The 12,513-nt window shown below is 57.4% G+C and overlaps 1 protein-coding gene across 1 annotated transcript in view; it reads left to right on the forward strand.

Moving 5' to 3' along the window:
* The window catches only part of SLC2A1 (solute carrier family 2 member 1), a 28,734-nt gene extending 20,903 nt beyond the window's left edge, over positions 1–7,831 (forward strand). Inside the window, exons 3-10 of the mRNA NM_001159326.1 lie at positions 2,714–2,874; positions 3,013–3,253; positions 3,902–4,064; positions 4,155–4,342; positions 4,540–4,644; positions 5,084–5,185; positions 6,152–6,355; positions 6,743–7,831. Of these exons, the coding sequence (NP_001152798.1) occupies positions 2,714–2,874; positions 3,013–3,253; positions 3,902–4,064; positions 4,155–4,342; positions 4,540–4,644; positions 5,084–5,185; positions 6,152–6,355; positions 6,743–6,943 (1,365 nt within the window). The 3' untranslated portion in view covers positions 6,944–7,831. The remainder of the gene's footprint in view (positions 1–2,713; positions 2,875–3,012; positions 3,254–3,901; positions 4,065–4,154; positions 4,343–4,539; positions 4,645–5,083; positions 5,186–6,151; positions 6,356–6,742) is intronic.
* The last annotated feature ends 4,682 nt before the right edge of the window (positions 7,832–12,513 follow it).

Consider the following 12,513-nt stretch of genomic DNA (forward strand, 5'->3'; position numbering starts at 1 on the left):
GCCAGCTCAGCCCCATGTGGGGCATAGACCCCCGGCAGCGAGAGGACACAATGTTCCCACACCAGCAGCAGAAATGGAAAACCAAGCCTAGCTTCTTCCCAGAAATGTCAGGTGTCAGATCAAAAGGCAGGAAGCCCCAGCACAGCCTCAGCCTGGCCAGGAAGGGCTGCTGCGGGGTGGAAAGGACGAGCCTGAGGCCACAGGGAAGGCAAAAGGGGCTGGCTCCCTACCCTCACCCACCCCCATAAAGTGGTCTGAGTAGCAGGGTTGCTCATGAGCCCCTGAGCTAGCTCTGGACAAGGCTTGGTCCTTCTGACTTGTTACCACCAGCGCACCCTTAACCGGGGCTGGAGAGCCCCCGGGAATGTGGTCCTCTTGTTGGCTGCCTCAACATCTCCAGCCAGCCTCAAGAAGAGGGTTAAAGACCTGAAAGCTCAGCCTCACATGTTGTAGCTCACTTAGGTAGTAAGGCCTTACTCAGCACTTGTTGACTCTTTGCACGCAGTTCAGGCAATTCCATTAGCAGACGACTTGGCAAAAATCAGAATGATACGTGGAGAGTTCTCTTGAGATAGCATCTGAACCACGGGGGCGCACAGGGAGACCCTGAGAACTACAGGAGGCAAAAATTAAAGACTATCTGGGACAAATACCTCTCCCTGCCCCTGTAGAGAGCCCCAAGGGCAGCAGAGTGAGATCGGCAGAAGGGAGAGAGATTTCCACCCCGATGATGGGTCCTCAGTGGGGCGAGTGTCATTTATCTGGACCGTCCCCTTGTCCAGGACAGCTTGTTCTCTGCAGATCCTGATAAATGGAGCATTACTTCTCCCAACCAGTCCTTCTCTGAGGTTGGTTCTATCCCTTGAAGAACAGAAGCACTTTGTTTTGTTTTGTTAAAATCTGCCTTTCTGCCCCCAGCGGAAGCAGGGGCTCCCAGGAGGAGAGCCTAAGTAAGGCCCTCTCCTCATTGACCCTTCCATCCACTCATCAGGATAGGCCCCCGTGTGAATCCAGTAGGCTCCCTGCCCTCAGACTTCTGGGACCCTTTGAGCTGGATCTCAAAAGGTTTCAGCATGGTAAGGTGGCCGGTTGGGCGCTCTGGGCCAAGTAACCATGGATAGTGTGGAAACGAGCCCTAGAGCTGGGGTAGAGATGGGGGCAGGTGGGGACATGGGGGCTGATCTCTGGCCCAAGCCTTGATTTTTAATTAGGGGCTGCAGGGTTGGTAGGGCTTGGTCAGTGGTCTGCACTGCCCTTGGGTTGGTTCCAGAACCGTCCCTTGACTCGGTGACGATGCTGGGCACTGTGCAAGCACTCTCTGTCTCATTAATCCCTTACAGCACTATGACATGCATCCTGCTACTGTCGCCGTCCCAGATGACATGATTTGCCCTCAGTCGCAGTGGCAGAGTTGTCTAGGTTCCTCACCCCTGCGCTGTCTGGCTTCTCGGGACCCATAAGTAGATAATTAGGGCCACCTCCCTCCCCTCCCCACACCCATGTCAACCCATCCTAACCCCTGGAGCCTGGCCTCCTGTCGGGTGTCTGCAGACCTGGGATAGACCGTGGCAGCAGGGCAGGAAACAGAGGCCAAGGACCCATCACAACCGTGAGCATTTCTGGGACTGAGGGCCTCGGTTTCCCCCTTGGCAATTGTGGCTACCCACCGCCTTCCGTCAGACCCCTGGAGCTTGGGACGATTGGGGGTTCCAGAAGCAGTGGAGGAGGTCATGTAAGGGGTGCTGGCGGTGGGCTGGGGGCACAAGGAGCCGAGGTGGAGCTGTCAGTGGTTGAAGGGAAGAGGGCCAGTCAGGTTTGTGACCGGCGGGAGCCAGAGCATTCAGACTGAGCACGAGTATGTGTATGACGGTGCGTGTACACAGGAAGCTGTTTCTGGGCATGTTGGGCCCATGCCCAGCGCTGCGGGCAGCTGGGTGGGTCAGTCCAGTCCTGTGGCCCTGGGTGTGTGTCGGTGTCGCCTGAGAGTAGGGTGAGTGTTCTCGGGCAGAACCGGTGGATCAGGCCCAGCCCCCCTTGTGTGGGGCAGGGCTGGTGGGCAGGCGCCTGGGGCAGGTGCTTCCAGTTCCTGGAACTGCTTCCTTGTCCTTAGCCTTCCCCATCCCTCCCAGCTGGGCACCTGGCAGGGGGGAGGAGGCCATGGGTCCTTCAGGGTGAACCCCCACGAGCAGCTGGGCCTGGCGCTCAGGGAGCAGTTAGGAGAGGCTGGGGAGCCCGGCTGGAGCGCAAGGTGGTCACACCGGGCCGAGGGTGAGGGTGAAGTCAGCGAGCCTGCCTTTCCCTTTGTCCCCAAGCATCTGGAGCCAGCTGGCCAGCTGTATTTCCTCCCCAGCAGGGGGGGTTGGGGAGAGTGCCCAGGTGGCAGGAGCCTAGGGCCTCAGGCATCTTGAAGAGAAAGGGGCCAAGTGGGGGGAAGCACTTTCTCCTGAACATCTTCCTGCCCTGGGCCTGACCGTCCACCGTTGGCCATTTGCTGGCCTCCCCAGCAAGTTCTGTGGGACATGTGACACCACAGGGCCCCGGGAGCCACACCTGGGGAAGCATGACAGCCCGCACCACTCCTCGAGATGGAGCCCAGCCCCTGGTTTCTCACCTGGGGAAACTGAGGCCCACAACAGGCAGGGGCTTGGCTCAAGGACATGCAGTGAGTGGGGGGCCCGACACCTCGCTCAGCGGGCTGCTTCTCCCCCTGTAGGTGATTGAGGAGTTCTACAACCAGACATGGATCCACCGCTATCAGGAGAGCATCTCCCCCACCACGCTCACCACGCTGTGGTCCCTCTCTGTAGCCATCTTCTCTGTAGGAGGCATGATCGGCTCCTTCTCTGTGGGCCTTTTTGTGAACCGCTTTGGCCGGTGAGCAGAAGGGGTCCTGGCCCTGGCCAGGGAGGGGGGGAGAGACTTCCCTGCCCGTTCGGGGTGTTGCCTGTGACCTAGCCCCTGGGAATCTGGGGAGATCCAGGCACCCACCTGACCTGTGACCCCCACCCCCAGGCGGAACTCCATGCTGATGATGAACCTGCTGGCCTTCGTGTCCTCTGTGCTCATGGGCTTCTCGAAACTGGCCAAGTCCTTTGAGATGCTGATCCTGGGCCGCTTCATCATTGGTGTGTACTGTGGCTTGACCACAGGCTTCGTGCCCATGTACGTGGGGGAGGTGTCCCCTACGGCCCTTCGCGGGGCCCTGGGCACCCTGCACCAGCTGGGCATCGTTGTTGGCATCCTCATTGCCCAGGTGAGCTGGGGTGGGGTCTCTTTGCTCGGCACTGCCCGCACCCCACCGCTTCAGTGGCTCTCGTGTCTGTGTCCAGATGATGCCCTGACTAGAATTCTCACCCAGCCCTCCACAGCCCAGCGAGGGGCAGCCTCATGGCACACACGCTAGGAGGCCCGGGTCCCGGAGAGCACTGTGCCGCTCAGTGCCCCTGGGGCCTCCCTGGTGGAAGAGCCAAGTCCAGATGACTTGACCCCTCTCGTCCCACCGCCTCATCCCTGTGTCTTGTCCTTTCCCTGGGATCCAGCCCCAGGGGAGCCCACAGGTGCCTCACATGCCAGGCTCTCCTGCCTCCAGCCTCGATGCCTTGACCTGGACACTGCGTTCTCTCCAGGAGGCTGTCCCCCCCCATCCCCAGAGCTCCCATGCCCTGTGACTGCTGCCACATCTGTAGCCGTGCCACTTGTCCTCCCGCTGGTGCTTTCCCCGGGTGGCAGATGAGGGACCCAAGGCACAGAGAAGCGAAGCTTCCCGGCAGCGCCCCAACAGTTGGGTGCTTGCTCTAAAGCAGCAGCCCACGGCACAGCAGGCGGAGGCCAGAGGGGGAGCCAGCGGCGGGGGCCAGGGCAGGGGTGCTCGGGCCACCTCCCACACCCCTGCTTCCCCCAGGTGTTCGGCCTGGACTCCATCATGGGCAACGAGGACCTGTGGCCCTTGCTGCTGAGCGTCATCTTCATCCCAGCCCTGCTGCAGTGCGTCCTGCTGCCCTTGTGCCCCGAGAGCCCCCGCTTCCTGCTCATCAACCGCAATGAGGAGAACCGGGCCAAGAGTGGTACGGGCAGGGCCCTGCCCTCCTCCCCATCCCCGGCCCCGGCCTCCTTCTGGCTCTGAGCCACCCCCACCTTTCCTCCGGTCCCCCCAGTGCTGAAGAAGCTGCGCGGGACGGCGGACGTGACCCGCGACCTGCAGGAGATGAAGGAGGAGAGTCGGCAGATGATGCGGGAGAAGAAGGTCACCATCCTGGAGCTGTTCCGCTCGCCCGCCTACCGCCAGCCCATCCTCATCGCCGTGGTGCTGCAGCTGTCCCAGCAGCTGTCGGGCATCAATGCTGTGAGTGCCCCTCAGCCGCCCCTTCCGGCCCCGCGGCCCAGGTCCTGGCCGAGACAGACCAGCCCTGCCCGAGGACAGCCATCCCTGGCCCGGTGCGGCGGGCCCTGTGTCTGTGACCCACCCCGTGTCCTGTGGGGACAGAGGCAGGACAAGGGCCGCGGCCCTGGCCGAGCCCCAACAGCCTCTCCGTGCCCTAGGTCTTCTATTACTCCACAAGCATCTTCGAGAAGGCGGGGGTGCAGCAGCCCGTGTATGCCACCATCGGCTCCGGCATCGTGAACACGGCCTTCACCGTGGTGTCGGTGAGTCTGCCCGGGCCCCACCTCCGGTCCGCTGCGGCGCAGGGAGCCCAGGGCCTCGCGACCCAGTGGACCCAGTGGCAGCGTGTGCTGTGAGCCAGGCGGGTGTCGGGTTTCTCCTAAGTGCCGGCTCCTCTCATCCTCGGGTCACGCTCCTTACTCAGTGAAACCGCGTGGGGCGCTGACGCTCACGGAAGCGCAGCGGCTCACCCGGAGTGGCAGCCGGGATGCGCCCTGTCCGGCTCTGGGTGGGCCCCGCCGTCACCCCGTCCTGCTGCTTGGAGCCAGCTCTTTGCCCCTCGGGTCCCACGTGGTCCCTCGGCCGAGCCCCGGGGGGAGGCAGTACCGTCTTCCTGGGTGTCTGCAGCGCCGTGTGGCTTTGCCAACACCTGGGGCGAGCCTCTGGGTGCGGCGGGGTCACCAACACGGTCTCTGCCCACAGCTGTTCGTGGTGGAACGCGCCGGCCGGCGGACCCTGCACCTCATAGGCCTGGCTGGCATGGCGGGCTGTGCCGTGCTCATGACCATCGCGCTGGCGCTGCTGGTGGGTTACGGCGCCGGACGGGGGCGGGCAGCGGGGCTGGGGGGCGCCCACGAGAGTTCCCGGTCCCACACTGACTGTGTCTGCCCCAGCGCGGCTGGTGGCATCCAGAGCCCGGGGTGGGGAGGGGGGGGGGGCTGCCCTCTCCTCCTCCCCTCTCCGGGCTCAGGGCTCACCTTCCAGCCCCCGAGGCCATCCCCTTCCACCCACTCCCCTCTGGTCTCCCACGGGCTCCTCCCCGGTGGGTGCTTTCTCACCACAGCACCTCTGGCCCAGGACCCAAGTCCCTCTCCCCAGGAATTGCTCTGCCGGGAAAGCCTTTCAGGGTCTTCCTCCTGGGCCTTCGTTCATCTTCCGAACAGCCCTAGAAAGTAGGACCCACTTCCCCAAGTCATGGAAGCATGCCATCTCTCGGCACCCACCACTGCCCCGTGTAGTCCAGTTAGTATCCCATTATGCAAGTGAGGAAACGTAGGCCCAGTGAGGTTAGGAACGCAGCAGATAGAGGACAGAGCCAGGAGCCGACCTCAAGCCTGTGGCTCTAACCTCTGTGGGAACCGTGTGCCACCCACTTTCCAGGCACGAACGCTCATTTGTCCATCCTCTGGTCAAGGAAGCCAACAGTATGGTCATTTTTAACACCTGCCCCCAGCAAAGCTCTTCCACATGATTCGGCTTCAGGCAGACAGCTCTGCATCCAGAGCCGGGGACCGCAGGGACCTTAGCACCTTCCACATGCACAGCAGGTTACCATTCCCAGAGGGAATGCTCGAGCTCACACTTAGTCCTACAGGACTTAGAGCTTCGTTCAGGTGAGGAAAGCAGGACCCAGTGGAGGGTACCTGAGTCACGTGGCCGATCAGGATCAGCCCCAGGCCTCCTGCTCCCAGCCCAGAGCTCTCAGCCCTGTTCCTTGGTGCATCTATCACAGCCTAATCTAACTTTCCACCCCTCTCTTGTCCTCAACAGGAACAACTGCCCTGGATGTCGTATCTCAGCATCGTGGCCATCTTTGGCTTTGTGGCCTTCTTTGAAGTGGGCCCTGGCCCCATCCCATGGTTCATTGTGGCTGAACTCTTCAGCCAGGGTCCTCGCCCAGCTGCCATTGCTGTTGCTGGCTTCTCCAACTGGACCTCAAATTTCATTGTGGGCATGTGCTTCCAGTATGTAGAGGTGAGAACCCCCAGTCTCCATGCTTACGGTTCTTCCACGCAGGACCCCGCACTGTTGTGCAAAGTGCTCTCCTAGCTCTTCTCATTAGAGTCCTGTGGAGGAGGAAACTGAGGTTCAGGAGCCCAGACCACAGCTAAAAATGCTGACCACAATTCCAGGGTTCTTTCCTTAGCTTTGAATGGTCTCCCTTCTGTTCTGCAGGGGGACCCTGCTCCCAGGAGCCCATTACAGGCCAGGTGCAGGCAGGCTCATTGAGTCATTCTAGCATTCCTGGGTTGTGGGTAGCTGTTCCCTTTTTCAGATCAAAGGCCCCAAGTCCTACAGGCCAACGTTCTACAGCCAGGCTGTAGGGTCAGTACTCCAACCAAGTGTATGTGTGTCTTTCAGCAACTGTGTGGTCCGTACGTCTTCATCATCTTCACCGTGCTCCTGGTTCTGTTCTTCATCTTCACCTACTTCAAAGTTCCTGAGACCAAAGGCCGGACCTTTGATGAGATTGCTTCCGGTTTCCGGCAGGGGGGAGCCAGTCAAAGTGACAAGACACCCGAGGAGCTCTTCCACCCCCTGGGGGCCGATTCCCAAGTGTGAGGCGCCCCACACCACCAGCCTGGCCTGCTCCCAGCAGCTCCAAGGATCTCTCGGAGCACAGGCAGCTGGATGCGATTTCCAAACTGACAGATTTCAGCAGAGCTGGGCCTGGGGCTCCTTTGTTCAGCCAACAATGATGTCCAGAAGAGTATTCAGGACTTCTATGGCTCCAGGATTTTAACAAAAACAAGACTGTTGCTCAGATCTATGCAGACAAGCAACAAGTTTTATAATTTTTTTATTACTGATTTTGTTATTATTTTTTTATCAGCCAGAGTCCCCTGTATCTACACCCCAGACTTCACCCCGAATGGCTCAGTACCTGAAGGTGGGGACCAAGTCCTGCCTAGACACTTGCCTTCTTCACCACGCTAATCTGTAGGGCTGGACCTATGACCAAGGACACACTAATCGAACTATGAACTATGCTGCTTCTACCCCAAGAGGTAGCTGTGGCCACTCTCTTCTGAGGCCTGGATCTTCCTACCCTGAGGGTCAGGCTCCATTAGGGTTCGCCCTTATCCATCTCTTCCTGCCCAACCACTCAAAGTAATTTTGCCTTGCCTGAGACCAGTTGAGAGCACTGGAGTGCAGGGAGGAAAGGGGAAGGGCCAGACTGGGCTACCAGCTTCTAGTCTCCTTTGCACTGAGGGCCAGACGATCACCATGAGAGGAGGGCCATGGGAGGCTGAGAATTCACTGCTCAAGAAGACATGGACACTCCTGCCCTGCTGTGTATAGATGGAAGATATTTATATATATTTTTGGTTGTCAATATTAAATACAGACACTAAGTTATAGTATATCTGGACAAACCAACTTGTAAATACACCACCTTACTCCTTCTGTAACTTACCTAAACAGATATAAATGGCTGGTTTTTAGAAACACGGTTTTGAAATGCTTGTGCTTTAAGGGTAGGGAGATTTGGATGGGAGAGGAGCACCTGCTACAGTGACTCTGGGTTTTGTGACTTGAGCTTCCAAGCACTTCTGATCAGCACCCTCTGCTGCTTAGTCCAGGGCCACACCACCCTGAATGCACCTGACCTCATCTGATCTCCAAAAGCTAAGCAGGGTCCGGCCTGCTTAGTACTTGGATGGGAGACCCTTATTGCTTAAAAATCTGTATGGTCCCCCTTATTCAGAGAAAATCAAAATATCCTGGCACTCGAGGCATTTCTATTTCACATGATAACTGGTATTCAAAAATGAAGTTAAGTGCCAACCTTCGTGCTCAGGCCTTGATATGCATTATCTTGAATGTGTGGTCTGTGCTCTATCTGCATTTGACAGGCGCGGAGAGGCCTGAAATCTCCCAGCAAGCCATGCTAGAACCCCTATTTTAACAACACTACACAACCCGTACCCCATACCTGACCCCTCCTACCAGCACCCCCTCCCCCCAGTGGGCCCAGTGAACAGGGTCAAGCGGCCTTCCCCCATCCATTTCACTTGGCATGCCCCCTCCAGCTGATAGGCCCCTGTGGCCTCTTCTAAGACTTCTGACCCCCTTTCCCACCCGAGAACCTCAAGGGGTTCACCTGTTCCTTTCCTCGGGCACTGTGCCCTTCCACCCTGTACCGACAACTCCTCGGTTCTCCCTCTAACCAACTTCATGGAAAGAAGTCCATTGGGTTCATCTGCGTCTCTGGCATGAAAGGCGGGATTGGCACACAGCAGGCACTCGGCAAACAGTTGATGGAATGATGGGACCAGGGCGATTTGTCCCTAGAGGTTCAGCTGAGAGAATCCGGGCCGGGGGTTTGCCTGGAGAAGCCCTCATACCTGCCCTCAGGCAAAGCTGTAAAATTTCCTTGGCACGAAGCGTGGTCGTGGGAGGGAGACGGCGCAACGGGCACCTGGTAAACGAAGTGCCTCTGCCTCTTGCCATCAGTACAAAGGTCTCAGTCCTCCATCCCCGTCTCACGAACGCGGGGGCGTGGCTCAGAAAGGGGTTCTTCGGCTTTGCCTGAGGGCCGGAGGCGGGCCGGGTTCGGGGAGGCGGAGGAAGCTTCCCCCGGACGCATCCTTTTTGTCAGCTTCGAGGGGCCCTGGAGGGGCAATGCAGAGAGGAGAGCCCGGAGCCGTTCCCGCGGGGCGCACGGAGGCCGGAGCTCCAGGATGCGGCGGCGCCCGCGCCCACGAGCCCCCGCCCCGCGCGGCCCCGGGTCCCTCCCGCCCCGGCCTCGCCCCTCCTCGCCCGGTGCGCGGCGCGCGCGGCCGCCGGGAGCCCGGGTCCGCCCCGGCCGCGGCCCACAATGCTCCGGGAGGCGCAGCTTCCGAGTCCCGCTCCGCCGCGCCGCCCCGCCGCCCCGCAGGCCCCAGCGGCCCCGCAGGCCCCAGCGGCGGGGCTCCCGGACCGGCTCCCGGACCCGCCCGCCTTGCAGGAAGGGGGCGGGACTCCGCGGCGGCTCCGCCAATCAGCCGCGCTGCTGGCTGGCGAGGGGGCGGGGCCCGGGCCTCCACCAATCAGAGCCTGGCCGCCGGGGCCGCACGCGGGAGGCGCGCGGGCGCTGGGTCGGCGCGGGGGTCGCGGTCGCCCTGGGGGTGAGCGTACGGCTCCCGACGGAAAGGGGCAAGGAGGCAACGAGGCTGCCCCCGGCCGCCGTCCTCTCCCGGGCTTCGCTAAGCTCGCCGGCGCTCTGAGAGATGCTCCATCTGCTGCCCCTGGGCCCGGGTGGGGCGCCCGCCGCGGCCTCCCTGTGCTCCGCCAACTGCGCAGGCGCAGCCCGCCCTCCCCGCGGGCCCGGTCCCCCCGCAGACTCTGGGCGGGGGCTGCGGAGGGACCCCGTGGAAGTCCACGATCTCGAGTTCCTCCCGTGCAGTTCTGGGCGGAAAATCCAACAATTCGGCATGTGCACGTAATAAGAGGGAACGAACATGCATTCCCTTCTGTTAAAACAGCATTTTTAACGATCTGACCCGTTCCCCCCACGGCGCTTGCTGGCCCTCATCCTCTCCCGGCATCACGGCAGCACGTCCTCGCTGTTCCCTCTCCTCTCTGTCTCCCCTTACTCTCCACACTGCAAATCTTTTTTTTTTTTTTTAAGGTTTATTTTTAAGGAATCTCTATAACCAGTGTGGGGCTTGAACCCACAACCCCACGATCACCGAGTCAGCCACGCACCCCTGCACATCTCTCCAAAATGCACCTCTGGTCATGTCTCTCTCCTACTTAACACCTTGCCTGGGTCCGCATTTCCCCTGGGATAAGGTCTAGCTTCCTTAGGCCAGAAATTCAAGGCCGTTCAGGATCAGTGTCTCGCGCCCAGAAGCAGCCTCGTCGCTGCTCATCACCACTGCCCCCACCTCACCCCAACCATCCTCTAGGCACTGATCACGCTGTCCTCTGACCTCCGCATACTCCTTCCCCTGTGGGCCTTTGGGTCTCGTCCGCTCAGATCACCCCCTGCCATCTATACTCTTGTTTTCCACCAGGTGATCTATGCCATCGTTGCCCTGGGGGAAGCTGCTCCTTGGGACGCTGCTGCCAACTAGTGGCTGTTGTGCTGATAACCTCAGCCTCTCAGGGGTTCAGAGAGAATAGATTGCTTCGGAGAGAACTCTTCACTGGGGCCATTCCAACACTCCATTTGGTGACCCTGTCCCTGGCATCCCAGAATGACCTTCCACATTTCAACACAGATAGTTTTCTATAATAAAATACAGTTGTAAGGTTACAACAACCCATGAAAGATAATTATGAAAAAAACCTCTGACTGTTCCAAGAATTTCATTGCCTTTCCTAGTCAGGGGTCTTCAGAATTCAATTGCTCTCTATGATAGAAATAAGTATAAAGAATAAGGATAGATTTAACCTAAACTGTATAAAAACTGGCAGGTAAATATTCTCTCACCACTTTCCTTTCTAAGCAGAGGATAGATTGTTTTAGTGTTTTATATTTCAAAAGAGCTTGTGCCAACAGGCTGCACTCAAAGTTTCTCATGAAGTGTCACTGATACTTGAGATACTTCAAGTTATTAGAAGTATCATCAAGAGTAGATTTATTATTTTTTTAAGATTTAATTTATTCATGAGAGACACAGAGAGAGAGGCAGAGACACAGACAGAGGGAGAAGTAGGCTCCATGCAGGGAGCCCAATGCGGGACTAGATCCCGGGTCTCCAGGATCACGTCCTGGGCCAAAGACAGACACTCAAGCACTGAGCCACTCAGGCGTCCCAAGATTAGATTTAAAATCAAATTTTAAACAAGGCATATCAAAGTATTTGGGGCTTATCATTTATTTCCATACACCTTAGTGCAGATTGTGATATAACTTAGTATGTTTCAGTCCCCCCCACGCACCGAGGATAGGGGTTAGAAGTACAGGCTCTGGGGGCATATTGCCCAGACACAAAGTCCCATCACTTTTTATTATCTTTTTACAGAGGTGGGAGTGAGAGCTAAGACAAGGGACACAGGTAAGAATATTTACCCCAGAGATCTTCGAGGATTAGGCAAGGCCAAGTGGTATACTCTTCATGTACTGCTTGACCAGATACATAATAAAAAATAAGAACTTTTATTTCCCAACCCTTTTTTTCTCCACCCGGGTCATCTCTTTGAGTTCTGCTTTCTGTTGGTTAACTAATCCTCCAAACTGAATGCCAGCTGAGAGGAAGCCAAAGTGAGCGTGGGCTTCTCTCCTCTCTCTGCTTGGAGGTTACATATATTTATGGCCACAATGATCCCTGGTGGCCTACTTTCTATCTTTAATACCAATAGCAGCTGGTGTTTAGATAATGAGTACTATTTGTCAACCACTGTTCTAAATCTATGACATCGATTAATACGTTGGATCTTTAGAAACACCCGAGGGGGTAGATACTATTATTATTATGCCCCTTGTCAAGATGAGGCAACTGTCCTTGGGCTGCTAACAGAACTATGCTCTCTACACTCTCTTAACCAGCCTCCCATTCTGTCATGGTTGAGCTGCCTCCTTTGAAATCTAATCAAGAGGAAAAACTGGTCTTATCTCCCATCCCTCTGCTCAACAAAGAGGCAGTTTTTATTTCTATTTATTGCTGAACAAATTGAGACATAAAGGGGTCAAGCAGTTCTTTTCTTGTCAGCCCATCATTGGAGTGGGGAGGGCGGTGCTCTATGCTCTCCACCAAGTGCAACTGCTTGTGTATGTGAAATGTGGGGCTGAGAACAGGCCTTGGAAATAGGAAGCATAGAACTTTAATTGAAGTAATGCTGCATATGACTCTGTGACTCGGTTTTTCTTTTTTTAATCTATGAAAATAGGATAATAACTGAACATGTACCATCACAGTGTTGTGAATGTTGGATGAGAAGAGACTAATGGTGCCTGGCTCACAGCAAGTGCTCACTAAATGGTTACATGATGATGATGATGATGATGATGATGATGATGATGATTATATAGCCAACTTATGCTGGCTTTCTTAAAAACCACTTAGATCAAAAGCAACCAGGTCGGGATCCCTGGGTGGCGCAGTGGTTTGGCGCCTGCCTTTGGCCCAGGGCACGATCCTGGAGACTCAGGATCGAATCCCACGTCGGGCTCCCTGCGTGGAGCCTGCTTCTCCCTCTGC

Source organism: Canis lupus, chromosome 15 (assembly GCF_011100685.1).
Source record: "Canis lupus familiaris isolate Mischka breed German Shepherd chromosome 15, alternate assembly UU_Cfam_GSD_1.0, whole genome shotgun sequence".
Taxonomy (NCBI): domain Eukaryota; kingdom Metazoa; phylum Chordata; class Mammalia; order Carnivora; family Canidae; genus Canis; species Canis lupus.